General features: G+C 34.7%; 1 protein-coding gene across 3 annotated transcripts; it reads right to left on the reverse strand.

The window, feature by feature from the left end:
- Positions 1–988: 988 nt before the first annotated feature.
- Positions 989–8535, reverse strand: LOC108995045. 3 transcript variants are annotated; one of them, XM_035694274.1, is made up of 5 exons: positions 8454–8535; positions 7030–7474; positions 5098–6265; positions 1848–4610; positions 989–1769 (listed from the first exon to the last, which is right to left on the reverse strand). In XM_035694274.1, exons 2-5 carry the CDS (start codon positions 7194–7196, stop codon positions 1560–1562), a joined length of 4308 nt encoding a protein of 1435 aa, XP_035550167.1. In that variant the 5' UTR covers positions 7197–7474; positions 8454–8535; the 3' UTR covers positions 989–1559. The 3 variants fall into 3 exon arrangements, with proteins under 3 accessions (XP_035550167.1, XP_018826067.1, XP_018826076.1); XM_018970522.2 differs by having other exon boundaries at positions 989–4610; XM_018970531.2 differs by lacking the exon at positions 8454–8535 and adding an exon at positions 7552–8395 and having other exon boundaries at positions 989–4610.
- Between the last annotated feature and the right edge of the window lie 6536 nt (positions 8536–15071).

Genomic DNA, 15071 nt, shown 5'->3' on the forward strand with positions numbered 1-15071 from the left:
TGTGAATATTTTCTTGATCTTTTTTTAAAGACTTTTAACTCCAAGTATGTGCCCTTGATATAATCGGGTGGACCGACAAGCTAGCAATGACCCACAAATCCACAATGATCCATGCATTGCATCGCATGCTTCAGATCGGTTCTGAGCATGGACAGGGTCGCATAGCGCCTATTCTTCGCATTCTAAGAACTAAATCATTGGAGATATACAAACAAAAAATTACTAGAGAGAATTGAAAAACTAAAATGGAACGAACGAGTAAAAACTACAGAAACTCCTAATATATAATTTCGTGATGCATAGGTCCTAATTCTGGGTTATCATGTCTTGGCAGTTGGCATACCCCACAAGCTAGGCTAGCTATAAGATTCGCTGACCCTGCACGTACAATATAACGGTGGGGTCTCTCTTTAAATAAATAAATAAAAACTATATGACCATACGTGTATCTGCATGTGCATGCATTTATCACTCCTGAATTTTTCTTCTTGGAATACTGGACCTTACAAATGTGAGCGTTGTACCCACCAAAACAAGCTGAGAGATGAAAATTACCGTGAATCTTGACACGGTAATAGTGGCCTTATTGGCATAATCTCCAACTTCTAAAATATGAGTTTGGAGTTCGAACCACCTTCTCCAGATGTATCAAAATATATATATATATATATATATAGCCAATGAGATCGGTATCCTTCCTCACAAACTTCATATATATTTAGCTAAGTTTGTCACGATCGAGTAAATACAAGAGTTAAGTACTTTGATGTTCGATCGGCTCAAATACAAAGGGTACTCCTTTTGGCGGTCGCTCTAAATTAGTACAGGTAGTTATATACGTGTATATTATATATATATATATATGTATGTATGTATTGTTTCTATAGTAGTCTTGCTTTCTAACTCTCTAATTTAAATCTGGCTGCTTTTTATTTGGAGCGGATACAAGGGAAAGATCAAGCACAATTTGGTTTGGTCAGCCACTATATCTAGCAGGAAAAAGTAACCAGATGTAGACATTCAACACAATGTCACAATTGATTGTGAAGACCTTGCATAGAGGTCTAGCTATAAAATTAGAAGGTTAAAACACATGAGAAAGGCAGCTGGAACTGACAAAATTTAACCCCCCCACCCCCAAAAAAGAAGAAATTGCAGAGAGAGAGAATATTTCTCAAAGGGACGCTCAACGTACGTCCATTGACTGTAAGCAAAAGTTCCTTGTCAACTATTATTCATAGATTGCTTTCTGGTCGATGGGTAGCTGGAAAAGTGCCTGAGGAGATCGAGAAGCCTCATAAGCTGCGTAATTTGTGGACCAACACTCGGGTATGCTCAAATATTATATATATATATATATATACCACACCAGCTCAAGCAGACATTTCCACAACTAAACTTGTCATGTGCAGGTTCTCTTTTTTATCAACTGCCATCGTTTTTGTCATCTCCGGATGTTTCTGCCAAGCAGTAGCAGTTCGAGATTTCATTATGGGTTTGAAGAAAAACCTGGTTTGCGAGCAGAAGCAAATGGCCCATCCCAAAAAAAAAATCGTCAACTAGGTCAAGCTTGGAGAATTATACAGTGCAGATCTCAGATGACCTGTTGAGGATGATGCAGCGAAAAAAGGGTTCTGTTGCAGCACACTAGAACCTTCCGAAGTACAACTCCATCTAGCAGAACTTGCATTGGCTCCTCGGGAGGGGATTGCATGAAAGCTGGCTTTGGGCACCGATGGTAATTCACCGAGTAGAGAATGGTCCTGTGACTGATAATAAGAGAAAGAATTCACATCTCTTGAGTTGTAGTCTGAAATCATTGGAATCGGTATGCCAGATGAAACTACCTTGCTTTCCCTCAACCCTGCAGAGTACTTTGTGACATCAGTGGTCAAGTTGGCTTCATTAGCTGCCATGTCATCAACCATGATAATTTCTCTATTAGCATTGACAGCAGAACGAGCACTCATCTGTTGGTAGTCAGGAATTGTTAAGCATTTCTGCATATTATATGTGGGTGCATAAATTGGTCTATTCTTAGACTTATTCTGCTCAGTTGGCACATGGTAGTGACCTTTATACTCACGAGACTCCATTAAAGCAATAAAACCACCATCCTGGGGCTGGTCTGGAAATAAACCTGCTGGCCCTCTTTCAGCCAATTGTGGTGGCTTGGTAGCGCGCCTTCTAAAACTATTTGACATCCTTCCATCAAAACAAGGCCCCACTAAATCATGTGAATCTTGGCCTACTTGTGAGACCATACGATGATTGGAGCAGTGGGCCTGATTTTGGATATTTACAGGAGAGACTTCAGAAAATGTTGGAAACCTTGGAGTTGATGAGTTGAGCTGGTTGGGATGTGGTTCAGCCTGCACTAGCGGCATTGATGCATCTTCATCTTTGTTGACCACCATCAAATTCTTCCCCATCAGCCTTAGAATGGGATTAGAGGCAGATGGACTAGCAGAATCACAATTACCATGACCTGGAAACTTCACTCCAGCATCGGGGGAACGCTTAAAAGGAATGGGACCTGCAGGGGACTTTATGATGGGGGAAGCAACCTTTTCAGATTTTGAACTTAGGCAACTGTTCAGAGAGAATATTTCTGGCATCATGTCAGAATTGCCCAGTCTTGTGTTCAGATTACAACCCATTTGCTTTCCTAAGGTAGGCAATGTCACTGAAGCTATGGCCCTTCGCTTCAATAGTTGTGATTCTTGATAATTCAAAGCAACACCCTGAGAAGTTCTCTCCTTCCTTTGGCAACAGCATGGTTCATCACTTTTGAAACTGAGAGGACCCTTTTCAATAGAGATCTTATTAATTTTAGAATTCTCCCCATCAAAAGTAATCTTTTCTACTGCTGCACTAGTCATCTGTGGAACTATAGAAACACTTTCTGCTGAAGGCCGGATGCTAGCAACAGAGAAGCCTGTGCTCATCTTCTCTTGAACTGATTGAGTTCCTACAGATGAAAATGGTTCAGAATAGTTCTGATCATATCCAGTCACAGTGGAATTAGAGAGAGTTGATGCTGCAGAAATAGGAGAATCTGATGAATCCTGATCAATGAAATCATGCTGATCTAGAGAAGATTGAGCCCAGCTTGAGGTTAATGATGAGTTCCCTTGAAGATCTTCTGATCCCATACCCCGAGGACTTGGCAAAAATGATCCTGGTGGCCCTGGAATTGGTATTGGATCTACCTCTGCAAAGAAGTTTGCCTGCCCAACATCAAAATCCACTTCTTCCACAACATGAACATGTTTCCCAATAAAGCCATGGCCCACTTTATCAGCGCTATATATGTCTTTTCCATCAAAAAGAGTTGGCTTACTTGGACCACTCGGCGTTTCATCTCCACATAAAGGCCCTTGACAATCTTCAACAGATTGTACAGAGTTGGATCGGTTCTCAGTAAAACTCCCCAGCTTGTGTTGTAGCTCAAGATCTACAGATTCAAAAAGATTTGTATAACCATCCCGAACAACTTCTTTGGGGGCTGGTTCCGTGAAAATATCCTCCTCAGGAATCCAAATCTCTTTTTTATCAGACCTTGAGCCATAAACTTTGTGCATAAAATCATCAACTCTAACAGAAGAATCCATATGTTCACCCTCATCATGTCCATAACATTGAGGAGTTAACTGTGAACTCTTCAAAGCCATAGCTTCCTGCCTCTGAGATATACTTATTGCGCCTCTATCTTGCTTGAGTTTTAGCCCAGTGCTACTGCCAAACGAAAGTTCTCTAGATATCTCTTCTCTTCCAGAATGATTGTCCATTAGATTGTGCATCAAATCATGTTGCTCGTCAGCTTCAGAATACCAGGCCGCTACTTTTTTGCCTATTTCTGCAGCTAAATGCACTCGAGAAGTCCTGAAAGCTGAACACTTCTTGGTCGCATCTGGGCTGGATTCAGTCACAGATGATCTGCCTTTAACAGCCAATACATTCTCCCTTGAAGAAGAGAATCCCATGGTTTTCGATGTTAAGGAATGATGACTCATATGTGAATATGTGCTAGGAAATAGAGGAATATCAGAACTATGACTTGGCGGCCCTGCAGCAATATCATCCAGCTCGTTTCTCAACAAAGATACATAATTTCCAGCAGACTTTGGAGATTTTAATATACAACCATCACAAACTGAATCGCTGTCTTTGGTTGACTGATTCATTCGTCTCTTCATTAACGGAAGGGAACTCTTAACTGTGCCACTGGTACTGGATCCAAACAAGGGACTTCCCACTCTCTTTCTCCTAGGGGATCGCTCCCTCTTGTCACTAGCTCGGGCTTCACAAAAGGAATTCTTCATTCTCTCACTTTTTTCAGAAGAATAAATTGGGTTCTGAGACACATTTGCAAGTTTCGAGACCTGACTTCTCTCCATGAGAGAATTATCATAACATAAATGATCACTCTCACTTGGTAGTTGATGGTTGTCTTTTCTCTTTACTTTTTTTGCAACTCCAGTTCTTTTGGAGCATACCCAACGTCTTAAATTTCCAGAATCACCGGGTTTGACTTGCTTCTTTATTGGACATTTCTTCTTCTTGCACCTTTCTTCCACTCCATGATAAACTCCTTGAACCCCATAAATCTGTTTAATAACAACATATCAGAACCAGAAACAGTAGAATGCTAAGGCTACCAATACAGCACCCAAAAGATGTTTTAAAAAGTTCATAATAAACATGGAAGATGGATCGAAAGAATTGGATACTAAAAAGTGTAGCTTTAGAGAAGGAAATGTTTAAAAGTTATTCAATGCTCTAGCAATCAGTCCATGCCCAGGACCAAAATGAAATTACCCACAAAAGAAACCAGTGCCAAGATTATTGATCCAAGAATATTGGGAACAATGTAATTAACACCGTCTTTACTGTGTTATATAGCATGCGAAGCTTTTCATGGCATCAAAATATACATGTAAATCATCTGGTGAGACGCATGCTCAAATTTATTGGTACGTTCTGGTAAAGATATTTATCTTAGTCTCTAAAGTTAATAAAAGCAGTCAATGAAGCCATGTAAAAGTAAAAAGAAAGTGAGAAAAAACACATACAAAGAAAGCATGTGCGGAGTACCTGAGAAGAATGGGCCTTGTGAGAAAGAATTTTTTTGCTTTGAGGAGCAAGTTTGAGGTACTTGTGATGTTTGGGTGCACAGCACTTTTTCTTTTTGGTTGAAAAGAATTTACTTCCTTTACCTCCTTTCGAAGGTTTCCTTGCTCCAAGATCCTCCGCCACTTGAGATGCTGATGGTCCACCGTCAAACTTAGATAAAATCCTCAGTTTGGTGCCACTGGCGTCAATATAAACGGCACCCACATCACCAGTATCCGCAGTGTTAACAGGCAACATTCTTTGCTTGTTCCCTTCAGCAGGCATCTCAGACTTGTCATTATCCTGTATAGGCAAGCGTGAAACTGTGGCCCAGCTTGTACCATTTCTTCTATCAAGCTCTTCTAAAGTGCACCTTGCTGCCATAGCATAGATATCCACCATTAATCTCATCTTCCTTGGCTTAATTCTATGCTTGGTTAGTTTAGAATCAACCATCCACTTGGGAGCTGATTCCATAGAAAGGCACTGATCAATATGAGCATTCAAGGTGGTGTTTGAAGAAGATGAAAAAGTTTTGCAAACAGGGCATATCTTTGAAGCCATTGTTAATTCTGACATGCTGATACAATTTGAAGAGATATCTTCAGTTGAGCTACGATCGGAGTTGGCACAGAACTTCACCACCAATCTGCACTTCTTACCGGAGGGTCGGGTTGGGCTTTCAGTCTTGAGAGCAGGACCTGCAGCTGCAACTTCGACTGAGTCTTCAGGTAAGGTATCAGCGTCTATGGATGGGCTAGACAGCCTATTGGTGGGAAGTGACTCTATATCAGATCGAGAAAGACTTGTTATTGTGGATGGGAAATCACAATCTCCTTCAGACCTACATGAAGTTGTCTCTATGCATGCTTTTGCTGGCTTCCGATTCAGTTGAGCATTTATGGACAAGTCTAATATAGCATGATCATCAGACCCAGACGGCTCTCCATCAAAATAACTCAAGTTCTTATCCTCAAATGCGCTACTTTCAACTTTACATCTCTGAAAGCATTTGTTCTTCACTTTATCAAGAGGCTGAAAAGGTGGCAACACATCCTTCACTCCATGTTTCAAGCAAAGATGAAGACTTTTCGAAGAAAAAGGCCAATTCGTCTTGATATCCTTGCTTCGGGTAATAAAAACATAATCTCTGCAGTGCAACCGTTAGATTATGTTAATTATTTAGTGACTCGTAATAAATTTAATCCAAATCTCGCCATCTAGAAATGAAAGGTATATACAATATGTGTGTGTAACTCGGACTAGAGTCACTAGACCCTTATATTGTATGTTGACTCAAGGATATTGTATGTTGACTCAAGGAAGCAAATCAATGACCATACGAACAGTGGAGCAACGGCCAAGAAAAACCCAAGTGACAAAGGAGATTCGATATTGATCTTGTGAACACAGGAAAAGTGATCTGAAGTGTGCAGCATGATATGCCCGGAACAAGTACAGATTGCAAGTGGGCTAGCAACAATTATCCCAGGGGCAGCTCTGGGAAGATTATCGTAGGGAAAGAGACATGAAATCACCAGCAGCATCAAGCAGGAAAAGCAACTAAAAAAATAAGTAACTATATTCGAATTAGAGTGTTACACAGACGAATAGGATAGTCTAGAGATGGCCCATGAAGAAGCGTAATCGTCCGGTCGAATTAAAGCTGTGAACAAGCTCTTTAGCCAAAGCAAAGCAAGATCCATCAGAGATCAAAATAGAGACAATACGGCTATTATCTAAAGCCGCGAACAAGTTTCTTGTGTTCGACTGATCCACAAGAAACTTGTACCTCTGGATCTGACTCGACAAACTCGTCTTAAGATGCGAAAACTTTTGAGATCACCACCACCAGAGGAAAAGAAGCAGTTAGAGAGAGCACTGAAAACAAATTCAGAGAGAGAGAGAGAGAACCTTATGGAGAATCTGGGAAGTGGGGTTTCACCAAATGGGGCTGGATTGGACAGATCTACCTCTGGCAAGGGAAGGTTATGAGAAGCCCCCTCATCACTACCAGTTTTCAGCTGGGAAACATCGCAAGGGCATGAGGGATCTGGTGGAGAGTTTTCAATGGATAACATCTGATGAAAAGCTTCACTCGTCTTGCGCTGTATTTCCTACAGTCACAAGCTCTATTACTACCTCTACCACTGGGCCTTATCTTTAACTTAGACTTCAGCATATATAACAACAACAGGCCTTTCACTTCCTTTTTTTTTTTTTTTTTTCACTTTCTCACTCTCTCCCTACTCTGCAAACCCCACCACAAAGCCACCAACACAAAGCGCAGCAGCAATACGAAGCTGCGATTAAGTGTTAAATCGAACAACAGCACTAGCTAGAATCTTCGTCCATCTGCCTGCAAGAGAAATAATAGAGAGCATGAGATCATAGAAGAAGAACCAGAAGAACAAGGCAAGCCGTTAGGTTCCAGACCCGCTAGATCGTTATTTTATGTAATGGGAGTCCTTCCATCTAAATGTTCGGGCATTTTTCCGATCTTGTTTATACTGTTGTCTCGATGGAAAAAATATTGGAAAAAAAACACACACACACACCCACACAAGCAACTAGATAAAAAATCTCTATTCCTAAACGCACGTCAACGGAGACCGGAGACCCAAAGGATCGAGCAAAAAACAGAATTAGAAACCACAAAGCAAAGACTATAACTCAACCCCAAAGTCAGCGAGTGTTATTTTATGTGGTAATGACTCGGAAAGAAATAGTCCTAAATTGAGGCTTTAGACTCCACGATCCAAGGCATACTTGAAGAATCATGTAAAATTGTTTATGCGAAAGATCATATGACATAAAGTGAGAGATTTAAGAGTTTAATCAAAGAAAGTATCAGGAGAAGAGAGCAACACAGCGATCGTTGGAGACGAAAAGAAAGAAATAGAGCACAAACTCTAAATCAGGAGCAGCAAAGAAAGATATTAATCATATCCAGAAGGAGGAGGTTTGATGGTCGAGAGAGAGTAAAAATTAGCAAGCCCAAATCTTTGGTCGTCCTAGCGTGTATACCATGTAACAAAATCCAGTGTAAAACCAAGGCCGAAAGACCAGATTCATATACTCGTTTTTTCTCCAAGGAAATCAAAAGCGATTGCTGGGTAAGTCCGTCAAAGTATTGAAGCTACTACGGAATCGTGGACAGAGAGATCATGAAATTACAAGGAGCTTTGGTACTATGCATTCAAGCTGAAAAAAGAAGCCAGAAACCCAGAAAGTAAATCCAGAAGCAAATAGCATGAAACCAGGTGAGAAGTAGGACAAGAATTAAGAAACAGAATAAAAAAGATAAGAAATCCAGAGCAGATGATATGCAAACAAACCTCGTGCTTTTGAAGCTGTTAATGTGTGTGGGATGTGGTTAGGACAGAAAATAGAAGAGAAATGAAGTCCGGGAAGACTATCTATCTATGCTGATAAACGACAAAAGATGAGAGAGAAACAGCACCACCCACTCACACATCATAGGGCTGAAAGCATCAGGTTCTCTCCCTCACTCCACCAAAAGCAGGTTTGTACCTTTTTCTGTTTTCTTTTTTTTTTTAACAAATAAAAAGGAATTGTATTAAAGCAAATAACAAATACAACTGTACCGATTAGAAAAAATAAATTCTATTCATATTTTTATATTATGCATCTATTTTTTTTTTATGTTTTTACTCATTAAATATGTAAATGATTTGTAGAATTTTTTTAATTTAATAAAAAAAATTAAATATAATGTGTGATGATAGATCTTAGTAAATTAGAACCAAAATATAGTCAATACATTATTAAAAACAAAAATATTAGAGTCCCCAATGTTGGTTCTCGATTGGGTCTTGATAAATATTTTTTTATTTAATAATTAAAAAATATTTTTAATGATGTTATGATTATTTTTTTTAAATATTGAAAAATATAAAAGAAAAATTAACCAAAAAAATTTAAAAAAAAACATTTTTATTCTTATCTAGACGGTCTCGTGCTACATCCACTGTACATGTTTTTGAAAATAATCGAAAGTACATGTTTTTGAAAATGACCTGTCGAGCTAGTCTGATGTTCCTCTTTAGACAGATGGTGATCACTTCCCAGTAGTCACCATGGCTTACTTATTTTTCATTTTTACATAAAATAATTAACAATATGTTTAATTAAAGTCTTCTTTAAGTTGTATAAAATCAATGTAAAACACATGTTAGCTAAAGAGTTGTCTTAGGGTTACCACCCAGTTTGACCGCTGCGTAGTATAAATGTGTGTTTTTATTTTTTATTTTATTTATTTTTAATATATTTAAATATTTTTAAAAAATAAAAAAAATTTATTAATATACTAAAACTTATTTTTTTAATCATTAAATAAAAACAATTAAATATACAAACAGTCAAAATAAAGAGGTAAAGTGATGGAACAAATTAATATTTTCCTTAGCTAAAATGATCTCCACTATTTATTACCGTAAGTATTTCTTATTATTATTATTTTTTATTTTCTTCACATTTACAATTTTATTTATAAAATACAAAAAAGTTTTAATATCATTATAATAATTTATCTTAATATGAACAATAAAAATAATTTACTTACATGATAAAAATTAAAGTAAAAGAAAATGAGGAAGTAAATAAAATATCAATAATAAAAAAAATAATTTACAGGATGAATAGAATCCGCTACATATAGGTATATAGCGAGTTACTGTAGCTAATTATATTTTACAATTCATTTTATATAATCGGATGAAAATCCTTTTTAAAATAATTTTTAAAATAATTTATATATTTTTTATAATATTCTAACACTTTAAAACTATAGTAATATTTTTTTTAAGAAAATATAAAGAAAGAGAGGGTTAAAAGAATAAGAGAGGTATTATATATTGAAAAATAGATTTTATAAATTGACATAACTTACGCAAAAAAAATTAAAATCTAATATATTAAGTAAATCATATGGTTTATATTTATAATATCTCTAATTATATTTCTCAAAAATAATATGCAAAGTTGTCGTATCCAATATCTACCCTACAAGTCCTAATTTTCTTCCCTTCTTTATTTTTCTTTATTCTCAATTTTTATTTTTAACTTTCATGGGAGTGACTGACTTTTCAAGGAGGCTATCGATTGCCTGGAGGGTCCCATGTCTTATATCTTTTTTTAAAAAAATTATAAATTATTTCTACACACCATACAATATACATAATTTCATTATGGCGCCTTCTCTGTCTAGTTGACCATCCGGAAGATGTCAAGGCAAGGCTTAATTTTTGGGCACAGGCTGTGGTATGTACTGTTAAATTATGCAGCTAAGAGCATATTTATCTGCTTCCTTAAATTTTTTTATAAATTTTAGTTAAAAAGAATACTCTTTATAATTTTATTTTAAATTTTACTCATATTTAAAAAACCTTATACATATCATTCTTTATCCATTCTTTATTCTATTAAAATAATATTTCATTATTATTTCTACAATATTTTTTCTCTCACTTTCATTTACAAATTTAACTACTCAATATTTTTTCTTATATTTTGAACCATTACTCTAGTGAATATTTTAAATGAAAATTTAAATTATTTTTAATATTTTTAAAATTATTTTTTTTTATATTTTCGTAGTTATTTAAATTATTTTTAAAACTATTATTTAAAACTATAATAAATATGAGTATAAGAGAAGGTGTAGATGATTAAAAAAAATTAATTTAATTAAAATAAATAAAATATTGATAAAAGTGATTTAGGAGATAAATAGTGATTTCTTATATTTGGAGAATCATTATTCATCCCCTAAACCTTTTTGTTAAAGTAGAGATTTAGATGGAGGGAAGTTTTGAAAGCATTTCCTAAATTTCTTCTCAAATTATAAGGAAAAAAAAAAAAGTTATAGGACACCGGATAACAATGCTCTAAAGGAGCTAATGAATCCATGTCAGAGTAAAACAAGGGAACATATTTCTTTGCAATTGGCTGCATTTTTTTTCAGCTACTAGAACTAAATAAGAATGGGAAGCCTTTACACCTGATTTAAATAGTGAGTTCGAGATTATTTATTAATAGTAGTGAAATAATTTATGAATAATAATAAAATTATTTGAGTTAAAATATTTTATGGGGTTTTAGGAAATGAGAGAGAAAATGTTGAATAAAAATAATATAAAATTAAAATATTATTAGAATATTATTTTTTAATATTATTTTTATTTTTAGATTTGAAAATTTTGAATTATTTTTTGTGTTATGTTTGGAAGTTTGAGAAAGTTATAATAATTAGGTAATGATTAGATAAAAAAGTTAAAAATTTAAATTAAAAATATTTATATTTGTTGTGTTTGGATATTAAAATAAGATAAGATGTATCTCCCTATCAAAACCAGATCTTTGTGAAGTGGAGTGAGAGGAAGAAGAAAAAGGTATATGGTTTTGTTGGGATTAATTGGTTATTAGCGGCTAATTTGAAATATAAAAGCGAAAGTAAACAAAAGAAAAATGACAATCACACACAATATATCAAGATTTAAGTGATTCAACTCAGAGTAAGCCTACGTCTACTAGTGGGGTCGATCTCTATGAATTTACAATCAAACAAAGGTAGAATATAAGATATCAATCACAAAAAGTCTTCAATCTCAGAGTCTCAATACATCTAATGAACTTTTAGGAATCTCACAAAAGAACTTCTCTCTCTTTTTCTGTATTCTAGTCGCAATAATAGTGACATTAAGTGAAAATACACATGTATTTATACTTAACAACGCATAAACTCTAATTTAAGAACATTCGCTCAAGCGGAATGTCGAGCCAACAATACGTCTGGAACTCGCTTGAGCAAAATATTGAGTGAACAATCTGCCTGGATCTCACTCGATCTGAGTGTCAAGCGAAAATTCTATATTGAATCTCACTCGAGCTGACTGTCGAGTAATTGTCGATCTAACAATCTATTTGATGTTTTGCTCGAGCGGCAAGACCATGACTCGAGCAAACAATCTAGAAATGCATTTTTTTAACATGAATCAAGCTACCTCTCAACATGTATGAATTTAACCAAAACCCAATTGAGTGCGACTTAAATTCTTTTGAGGTTAAGATCATACTATTTGATTATTTGTATTTGGCAACTTTTGAATAAACAAGGATCTGAATAAATATATCTATCTTCAACGTGTTCATTTTGTGTTGTGCTACTCTGCCGCTTAGAGTAGACCGTTGCAATTTAGCAAAATCACCTTTTTTTTTCAAATTTTTTTTCATATATTTTTTTATCATTTTAAAACATTTTTACAAAATATAAAAAAATATCAATACACTAATAGTCACTTCCTTAATTATTAAATAAAAAAAAATTAAATACATGAAGTGTCAAAATGAGAGGACAAGTTGAGTAGACAAAATAACATTATTCTTCAGACTTTATGTGTGACTCTGAACTCTAACCTAGTTGTCAGTTTGGATCTCAAACTCATCTTAACTAATTATTATAAGTTTTCCAAATTTCAACATAAAATATAATAAATAATTTAATTTTTTCAAATCATAAAATAATAATAATATTAAAAAATAATATTTTATTCAACTTTCATCTCAATTTAACTCAACTCAATTCAACACCTAAATGCAACATTAAAGTTTCACCAGCCTCTTGTAGACTTTTGTATAACATCATTTTAACTATCTGTAATTATATTTGTGATGGTAACCATTGAAAATATGATTGTTTAAACAATAATTTAATTATGATATGATTATTAATTAATATATAATCGATAGAATTGTAAAATATGATAAAAATAAATTAGATAAAAATAATAAAAAATATGAAATTAATAATAATATTATTATATGAAATATTTTATTATTCATATAATATTATTATTATTATTATATAAATAATAATGTTAATATTTTTTAATAGGATAAACAAAAACAAAATATGTGATGTTAACCTTCCTTTGCCTAATTCAAAGGACGCTCTTAAAACATCGCATACGGCCGAAGATCTCCTTGGCCACAATCTATACATCTATATACTGACAGCACAATATGATAAAACAGAGAGTTATAGACCATGCGTATAGGTTTTGTTGCGTTTGTGGGACTAAAATATCCCTCGTAAAGAGCAGGGCTTTTTTTGTCGTGTAGTAGTATAACATGAGTTGAGATGATTTAAGATGAGCTGAGATGGATTGTGAATAATAATGAGATGAGTTGTGAATAGTAGTGAGATTTGTGAGTTAAAGTTGCTGTATAGTAATGAATAGTAATGAGATGAGTTGAGATGAGCTGAAATACCCTGCAAATCCAAACATCTCCTATATTTGGTTAGGGTTGATATCTGCATAGTGCGGGGTGGGATTCCCTTCCCCACATTATGTGGGGTGGGAATTTTTCCTCCGTCCCACTCTTTGCCTAGGTCAATATATTAGATTTTAAAATTTTTTTTTGTTAAAAAATATTTTTTTAGATCCAAACTATAATTTAATTTGAATTATAAATTAAGATTTATAAATATAAAAAAAAAATTTAAACTCATTAAAATTAAATTTTGAATTGTCTTGACATGTTAGGTCGATTTTTATAGAAGACTTATTATTAGATTGCCTTGACTTAAATGACTTGAATACAATTTCAAGTATTTAATAAATTATATATATTTATATATAATATATATATAAATATATATATTTTTTATATATGTAAAGCGGAGGGGAGTTGGGTGGAACTCTCTTGTACTCCCCTATATTTGATGGCTTTTAAGAAATTTGACTTTTTTAGACTAAAATGCTCCTACTATTAAGAGGGGCTGGTCGTTTTTTATTAGGAAAATATTTTAATTATAAAGAGGTTACATAAAAATAATTATATAAATTGATGTAATTTGATGTGATTTGTCAAATTATAAAATTATTTTTATTATAAATTAGATCTAATAGATCAGATAAAATCACATCAAATTATGAGATTATTTTTATGTAATTCCTTTATAATTATATCAATCCTAGTTTTATTATACATGGGGAGGGATTCTATCCAGATGTTTCGAATTGGTACAAATGCCAATTGGTTGTTGTGTGAGATAATATTGCTTATATTTTAGTGGCTTTTCGGTAAATTTTGGTACTCCTTTACTCTTCATTCTAGAATCATCTCATCTGTTTACCATCTCTAGAGCTGTTATACGTGTCTCGCCACCACTAGTACGTATATATTGTTTATCGATGGAGCTGTTCATGACCTGTAGAACGAAGATCACGAAGCCTAGGGCGCTGCCTCTTCCATCTTCGTATCTTCTCAAAAGGCTACCCATGGCTGTCACTTGTCAGCTCTCTTTTCCCTTGGTCATTTTCTCCGTATCCCGAGAATTTCCATTTCCTTTTTTATTTTCTTCGCCTAATGCCAGTACTTCATATTTTGATAACGTGTGATTTTCTTTAGCCCATTTGAGGCTAAGGAAGGCAGTGTCGAAGGTGGTGATAGCTGTTGGAGCCAAGGGTACACTTTCATTTACACTTTTGAGTGCTGAAATGCATTTCTTCCACTTTTGAGCCAAAACTCTCCTCTTCCGGTTTTTTTTTAGGCATAAGTTTGTGGAGCTTTTGAAAAATCTATTAATCTTTCTTGCTCCAACTGGTTGCCAAGAAAGTCGGTGGGAAGTGAAAGAAATTCGATAAATCTAAGAGACTCGTCGGTTAGCGTTTAGGAACACCGGCTGGGCAGTTGATTCCATGCTTTTCTGTCTCTTTCTTAGTCTAGTAACCGTTTGCTTGCATTTGCAGCCTTGCAGGTACTGGTGTTTGGCATCAGCTTGGCCAAATGCGAGTGCCAGTCAAAAAGTATAGGAGAGAAAATGCTTACATTAGATTAGGTATTTGACGTCGGGCAGAATAGGAGATTATTTTGAGAGTATTGGTAATGGTCTAGTCATTATCAAGTCTAAAATTTAGTTAGAATCTTAA

The sequence above is a fragment of the Juglans regia genome, chromosome 9 (genome assembly GCF_001411555.2).
Source record: "Juglans regia cultivar Chandler chromosome 9, Walnut 2.0, whole genome shotgun sequence".
NCBI classification, from domain to species: Eukaryota; Viridiplantae; Streptophyta; class Magnoliopsida; order Fagales; family Juglandaceae; genus Juglans; species Juglans regia.

Excerpts from the sequence above, each read along its gene's own strand:
- LOC108995045 (XM_018970522.2), bottom strand. The coding sequence starts at position 7,196 with ATGTTATCCATTGAAAACTCTCCACCAGATCCCTCATGCCCTTGCGAT. Across the intron at positions 6,266-7,029 it reads CTTCCCAGATTCTCCATAAG|AGATTATGTTTTTATTACCC; the intron begins GTTCTCTCTCTC and ends GTTGCACTGCAG. Across the intron at positions 4,611-5,097 it reads ACAAGGCCCATTCTTCTCAG|ATTTATGGGGTTCAAGGAGT; the intron begins GTACTCCGCACA and ends GTTATTAAACAG.